This window comes from Rhinolophus sinicus, linkage group LG04 (genome assembly GCF_036562045.2).
Source record: "Rhinolophus sinicus isolate RSC01 linkage group LG04, ASM3656204v1, whole genome shotgun sequence".
Classification (NCBI taxonomy): Eukaryota; Metazoa; Chordata; class Mammalia; order Chiroptera; family Rhinolophidae; genus Rhinolophus; species Rhinolophus sinicus.
This window is the reverse complement of record NC_133754.1, coordinates 147,643,721-147,651,356: the sequence shown is the minus strand read 5'-3', so window position 1 is coordinate 147,651,356 and position 7,636 is coordinate 147,643,721. Positions and strand designations below refer to the sequence as shown.

Here is a 7,636-nt window from a genome sequence, read left to right as displayed (position 1 = left end):
CTCCCTAGCTAAGGAACATTTTCAAAAGAAGAGAAATATTGGTTTTAAGTCATGATTACTTTGGGTAAGTAGTGTTATAGATATAGTCAAAGAGAAAGAATTGATCTAGTTTCCTGAGAGAAAACCAAAAGCAATATTAGGTTAGAAAATTATAATTAAAATTTATTTTTGCTTTGTCAACATTAGATGTATATATCTGCCTCTCTCTCCTTCTTTCCTTCCCTCCTTTCTAACTTCCTAACTTCTTTTCTTCCCTCCTTCTCTTCTTCTTTCCTCCCTCCCTCTCTTCTTCCTTCCTTTTGTCATCTGTGTGCTTCAATGTTGTGGATCCTTTCTGGAATGAATCTAGTTCAGCTAGGCCTGGACTACAGCTTTCCAGGTCCCTTCTTACTAAGCATCCATCCACAATAACAGTAAATACATGCTGTCCATGAAGGTGCTGACAGGACTGGAAGTGGCTCAGGTGGGAGAGCATATTTGAATGCATTTTTTGAATGATGCTGCAATAATGAGACCTGTGACTTACAAGCAAAGCCTGGGTGTCTTGTGCACACAAAAGACCTATTCCTTGTGGCAGGAGAGAACTATTTGAATCAAATTAAACATAACCAAAACATCTTCTTAGCAATATTCTATTAAAAATATTTTAATGAGTCACTAAGTTAGCTTTTTTGAATTTTTGATAATTTTATAAAATCCTTTTTATTATGACATTCTCAGCATGGCTCTTCAGTTTAAAGAAATGTTACTATAATAATGCAACCATAGTTCTCAGATGCTTTATTTTCTGCTTAATGATATATGTGCATATCATGTGACTGCATGTAGATCGTATGAATATATTATGGCTTAAAACTCAGAATTTGAATTTCATGGACCATGCTAAAATTCAATAAAACGACATTTGGATGCAAGGGGGAAAGAACAACATGTGGCTTGAATTTTCCTTAAAATACACAAGGGATGGTTAAGGGGGAAAAGTGCTTGGGACAGAGTACATCTGGAATTTTGCCAAACTCATACCATTTAAACAATGGTTTAAGACTGAATTCAAATCCCAAGCAGATCTCTTCAATCTCCCCCAGAGGGTATAAGGTAGTGTTTCAGCTTTGAAAGATAAAGTTAATAAAAGTACTTTCAATGAGCAAAATGAGAATGTCGGACTTGAAACTCTTTTGCCCTCTGGAATTTGAGGACTTCCCACCTTCATTTGGATCCTCTCTCTGCCTTTTCACCTACAAAGAGCTTATCACTGACATGTGAAACAATTTCTTTAACTTCCCATTTTCAATACCAACTCCACCCTGCCCCCGCCATGCAGAATCACATACGCACACTCTGATTAACATCAATACCACTTCAAACCCCTGTGACATCATGCAAGCCTGAACATGCTCCCAAACTATCCTTTGTGCCCATTTCATAGTCAGCACAGTGAAGAATGAACATTCTTATCCAGTGGAGAAGTTAAAACCCACCACAATTCACAAGGATTTCTGTAAAATTTTGTGCATATCAGAAATGGCAATTTTGCTAGTGAATGGAATTTAAGGGATTTAGTGCTTTGATGATCGATATAACTTCTCCTAAGGCATTCTGTTTCCATACTCTTCTGGAGTATGTCTGTACTAGTGCCAAACAGCCAAATGTCACCTTTGAGTCCCAGGAGAGGTGTTGATCAGTGTTCCCTGCCCCACAATGCAAAGATGCTTGGAGTTCAGCAGTGCCACTTCCAGCTAACTGGCTTTGATTCCTATGGATGCAACCAGCCCTCCTCCCTGGCTGGACTAATGCCAGTCTACTTAAGGAGATAATTGACCACAAGCCAGCCTGACTGACAGGCTTCCTAAGTGCCAGATGCCAACTCTGCTGATTCCGGCCTTTGCAGGAGGGCCTGTTCTCCTAGGAACCACAGCTAAAATAGCTTTATCCTCCCATAGCCCTTAGCTCTGTGTCAGCTTCCCAAGGAAATATAATCAAACAGATCATTCCAAGTTGTTTTTCTTCTACTTTTATTTTTAAGGATATCCACACTAAAACCTTTCTCCTTCCTCCTTGTTTCTCCCCATCTTTCTCAGGATTCTGTGCATTTAGGGAAGTGGGGTACGGACTAAGCAACTACAATCTTTTCTATCATCCTGGAAATCAGCAGCATAATTTCATATTATTTCCACCAGTACTTAGCATACTCAGAGTGATTATGTTAAATTTGTGAACTGAGATGGTCATAAATATATAAGTGCCTTTACTTCCATCTCACTCAGATCCAGAATTTACTTTCCCTATATCCCAACATGTAACTAAGACAGAGAATACCTGTGAAATCATACAAGATCACATACTCAGTTGAGAGGGTTACCAAAATATCACCATCAGTTTATTATTCTTATTAGCTTTAACTGTTCTTGGTATACTCAGATTATTACCAAAACAATGCTTTTTTAATGGCTTGACCCCTCTTTAAATATTTAAAGTAAGTACTGAATCTGGCTCCAGTGTCTTTGAGTGGGTGTTTTTTGTCACAGGGGTATGAAGATCAGATTCTGGTGGAGCAGTGAGCCTGGGCCCTGGGGTCCTCCCAATCCTGGTATCTCAGAGGTCTGCCTAGACTAACCATGCCAGGTCCCAGCTTGGCAACAGGGTGGTTGTTGCTTATGGGAAAGAAGCCCCTCACAATACAGTTACAGTTAGCAGGCAGATCCCATCTTAGTTAGGAGGGATCTTCAGAGCAATGTCCAGGCTTTAATTGGGACCTCCCTTGACATCAGATCTTTGGCAGAAAGCCCCCCTCCTTTGTTTATTTACATGAATCCCCTTGTTCACCAGTCTTAATGCCATGAATAGCTTCCTTTGGGTATCAGAGTCTCCTCCTGGGTGAAAATTTAAGTGGAGTTATTTCTAAGCTCACTTTGCCGTCCATTCTCCTTTCTCTCTCTCCTTACAGTAAAAACAAAAACAACCATGTTTTCCCTACAGAGGTAGAAAGGGTTCCACTGGGGTATGCGGGTGTTGGACTGGGTGACAAGAGAGTTTGGGGAAAAATTGAGGGTCAATTGGTCATCCTTCTCTGACACACGGCCCACAGGCTCTTCTCTCCTCAGGAGGGGCTGTCACTTAGGCCACTCCTCTGGGTGCCAAATATCACTTTGGGCTGTGCCCCTCTCCCAGAAGTGGGACCAATAGTGGACACCGCTAAAAAGTTCACTGGTCTTTTCTTCGGGCATGTGGAGAAGGAAGAGGGATGTTCCTTTGAAAAACAAAACAAAACAAAAAAAAAAAAAAAAACACACCGGGAATCCAAGAACGCCTTCTTCAGGCCAGGTGACTTGCAGCCTCTAAACTAGGGGTATCGGCCTGGGGCTTCCAGACATCATCAATTCACCCAGAGGTGGACAAAAAAATCCAGATTGCCAAGACCCCCCAAATCTGTGACGCCCATGTCAATGTCTCCACTTCTTTTCTCCATCTCAATAACTAGTGTAGAGAAAAACGTAGCAGAGTCTCAAGCTGACAGGATGGGATAACACTAGAATTGTCTGAGCCCCCAAGGAGGCAGTGACCTAAACCGAGATATGCTTCTCAGGCAGGCCAAAACTTAGCTGCATGCTGCAAGGGGAGTTGTAAATAAGGATTTCGTGGAAACCTACTATTTTAAAGAAGTAACCGAAATCCTCCGTGTGGAAGTTATCTTGTTGGCCCCTTTACTTTCTCCTGAGGAAAGGTCAGAGGAGGCTTTCATGGGGCCTGGCTGGGCAGAGGGAAACTGGTTCAAGATGGAGCCCTGTTCGAAGATGGAGGGCGGAGGTCGAGCCGCGGCTCCCGGATCCCAACCGGGCCCCCAGCACCGGGCCAGGCCACCTCGCCAACATCCCTAGCAGCTCCGCAGCGGCTACAGCCGTCAGTGCCCCTCCGAGGAGCGCAGGCTGCGGGGCCTCCAGGTCTCGTGGGCCTAGCGTTCCGCGGCCCTGAGCCTCCAGCTGCCGTAGACCCGAAGCCCCGCTTGCCCAGGATGCGGCCGGCGCCTGCGTGCAACAGGTCCCCAGGCCGCGGTGGCAGGCCCGTGCGCTCCTCGTTAATGGGCCGCGGGGGCGGTGACAGCTTCGGGACGCCAACCTCCCTGTCGTGGGCCCGCCCCTCAGACTTAAGGGGGCGCCGCTGTGTACCCATCGGATGGCACGAAGTTCTTCGCTGTGGCTTGACCTCGAGGCCCTCAGAAAAGGGAAAAGGGTGTTGGGTGTTGGTGTTGGTGTGTCGATATGAACCTCATGTAGGAAGAGAAAAAAAATCACTGTTATGGGTTTTTGCTAATTCAGTCTGTAGCACTGAGGTGGACTAGAGCTCAGTTAGGGAACCAGCATAAGAATGGGCAGTATAAGAGATAATTGCCTCAACGGATAAAATGAATAGTGGAGGAAACCTGTCCCTGCTGGTGGCTGGCCTGTAAACTCACCCCATTGAAGTTCTGATGTTAAAAAATAAAGGGCACGTGTAGGATTTGCAGTCCTCTGACCGCACAGTGGGCATCCAAACTGCGGCCTCATCTCCCGAGAAGCAAACACATTCACACCGGCACCAGCATATGCAGAGAAAGCTTTAATTGAGAACACCGCAAACAACACTGGCAGACATGAACTTGTTACAAAGTCACAACCCAAATGCGGCGCGGACACAAGCCAGAGATGATTTAGAGGCAGCGGGCTGCTGCCTCCTCCTTACCCGCCCCACTTCGTTCCCACAAGTTTACTGCGAGTAAAGTGCTATTACTGGGGCTCAAAGGGAGGGGGAAGGAACAACCGTGGCAAGCTAAGTTTCTTTTCCTTTCTCGAACAGAAACGGAAGAATTCTCCTGAAAGACGAAGGCGCCCAAACGGCACACGGAATACCAATTCGATGGCAAAGGTGGCCGGGTCATCCTCTCGCACCTATCCCGAGGTGGTTGGAAGGCAACGGCCAAGAAACCCTCCTGGAAGCGTTAAGAGCAATACTGTCGGGTGGTGAGGCAGATTTTTCTTGCATTCATGAGTTAGGGAAACAAAATCCCGCGATGCAAATGATTTATTCTCTTTAAAATCCCAAATGGAACAAATCGTGGGAATTCACATTGTTTTGGAGCTCCTTAACGGTCTCATCCGATTGATACACAAACGAATTGCAGGTAGAAAGTCGCCTTTATTGTCTCTTTGGTTGTGTTTCCTGAACTTTACTTTTGGAATCTGGGGCTTTGCTGTTTAAGCCGCTGCCAATCTCTTTTGTGCAAACTAATTGCTTTAGCTGTTCCTTCTATCCTTCTCGACCCCTGGATCAGAAGCAAGAAACTTAACTGTTTCCCAAGACCCTTTGTGGGGTTCCCACTGCCCCCTAACGCGGCTTTATTCATGATACCGTGTCCTTGCCCATTTCCCTGGCCAGGAAAATAACGGCATCTATCGCTCCCTCTTTCTTAAATTAAACGAGATTTCCTTAATGAATAACAGTTTCGTCTTAAATGTTTTACCGGAGACGGCTGCCCGGTATGACACAAGCGGAGAGAAACTTGGTGGCTGAGGTCTATTTCAGCGTCACTTTCTGTTAGATTTCTGCTCGGGATGTTTAAATTCGACAACTTCTGGTCCCAAGAATAAAGATCGAAATCCATTTCAATTTGCCAGCGAATGAGTCCACCCCAAACTCCTTCCTTCCCTTCCCCAATAACTTATTGATTTATAGTATTAAATACAATAGAAACTCTTACCTGAAAATTGGCTTTCATTAATGTGATTGTACAACATAATATAAACACAGACACCAGAAGTGTTATATTTATTCAGACCACTGGAAAATCCACTTTCGGGTTTGTTTGTTTAAATACCTTCCCTTTTCGGCAAAGGCTGGGGCTAGTCAGCTCAAAGCAGCCTGGTCAGGGCGCCCTCTCCCTCTCCGGCGGTTTCCCGCCAGGCGTCTCTCACTGTGTTGCCTTCCCCCGCCCGCTGGGAGCCCTAGGAGTGCACCAGCACCGAGTGCAGGGAGCCACCCTTGCTCTCCGCCGCATTCGGGGCGGTGGGCTCCAGCAGGGAGGTGACAGGCGAGGCCGCAGCAGCCGGGCACACGGTGGATGGCGCCGGAGGCTGCTGTGCGGCCGCGGGGACACTGAGCGTGGGCGGCAGCGTGGCCACTGGCGGCAGTGCTGGAGTCGGCTTGATGGGCACGGGCACGGCAGGCAGGCTCTGGCTTGCCGAGTGACACAGGGCCTTAACCGGCACCCCAAAGGCGCCGTACTCTGGGCCCACAGGTACCCCCGCGGCGGCGGCGGCCGCAGCGGCCGCAGCCACCGAATCCATGACACCGACGTGCGGCCACACGGAACTGACAACATTGCCAAGCTGGCCTGGCACGGGATAACCCAGGTGGTGCATGACCGACGCCAAGGGCAGCCCGCCCGCCTGCAGCACGCCCTTGTAGTCCCGGCCGATGATGTTCTCGATGGCGAACGGGTGCTTGAAGCCCGACGTGGACGCTGCGGCGGCTGCAGCAGCCGCGGCAGCAGAGCCCAGACCGTACGGCGGGAACTGCGACAGGCGCCCCACACTGCCCACCGCCGCCGCCGCCGCCGCCGCCGCGGCCGCCGCCACGGCCGCCGCCTCCTGCATCTTGCCGGGGTGAGACGGCTGCTGAGGCTGCGACTGCTGGGACGGCTGCTGTGGCGGCTGCGACGGGAGGTGAGGCGGCGCATGCGGAGCCGGAGGCGGCTGTTGGTGGAAATAGTGCACCATGTGCGGCGGGGGCGGGGGCGGCGGCGGCTGGGGCGGGTGGTGGTGGTGGTGGTGCGCGGCAGCGTGATGATGATGGTGGTGGTGGTGCGGGTGGTGCGGGTGCAGGTGCCCTCCCGGGCCCGCACCTGGCGCACCCTTGGTGCTTCCTGCGTGCAGGTGAGTGTGGTCCGCGCGCAGCACCTTGAAGCGCTTGCGGCGCCGCAGAAAGCTGCCGTTCTCGAACATGTCACCGCAGTCGGGATGCAGCGCCCAGAAGCTGCCCTTGCCGGGCTGGTCGGGCCGCCGCGGGATCTTGATGAAGCAGTCGTTGAAGGAGAGGTTGTGGCGTAGGCTGTTCTGCCAACGCTGCGTGTGCTCACGATAGTAGGGGAAGCGCTCCATGATGAACTTGTAGATGTCGCTCAGCGGTAGCATCTTTTCGGCCGAGTGTTGGATGGCCATGGCGGTCAGCGAGATGTACGAGTAGGGCGGCTTTTGGTCGCTGTACGAACTCTTCCCCGGCCGCGGCATCTCCCCTGGCGCCTCCACGGCCCTACGGTTCCTCACCCCGCTCCCGGGGCCTGGCTGTCTCCACTAACTCCTACTCCGCCCGCCCAGCCCCGCCACCCCGCCCTCTGTCCCCCCCAGACCCTCTCGCGGTTTCTTGCCGCCTTCTCTCAGCTGTCTGGGGTCTCCCCGCTTGGCCTCTTGTGCCAACTTAGCTGTCCGACGACCAGAACTTCTGGCCCCGACGGTTGCCGACAGACGCGCACAGTCGCGGGCAGGGCGCGCCAGCTTCTTCCCGCGGGTGGGCAGAGTGAGCACTGGAGCTGGCGGAGGAGGAGTGGGGAGGGCCCTGTTCCCTTCCGGCCTCCTCTTTGCTTCCCTCGTTCCGAGGGAAGCGCAGG

At 50.5% G+C, this 7,636-nt stretch overlaps 1 protein-coding gene across 1 annotated transcript; it reads right to left on the bottom strand.

Annotated features, from left to right (window-relative positions):
• Window positions 1-4,604: 4,604 nt before the first annotated feature.
• Window positions 4,605-7,380, bottom strand: FOXB2 (forkhead box B2). Its single transcript, XM_019736648.2, has one exon. It carries the CDS (start codon window positions 7,257-7,259, stop codon window positions 5,976-5,978), a length of 1,284 nt encoding a protein of 427 aa, XP_019592207.2. The 5' UTR covers window positions 7,260-7,380; the 3' UTR covers window positions 4,605-5,975.
• Between the last annotated feature and the right edge of the window lie 256 nt (window positions 7,381-7,636).

Excerpts from the sequence above, each read along its gene's own strand:
- FOXB2 (XM_019736648.2), bottom strand. The coding sequence starts at position 7,259 with ATGCCGCGGCCGGGGAAGAGTTCGTACAGCGACCAAAAGCCGCCCTAC.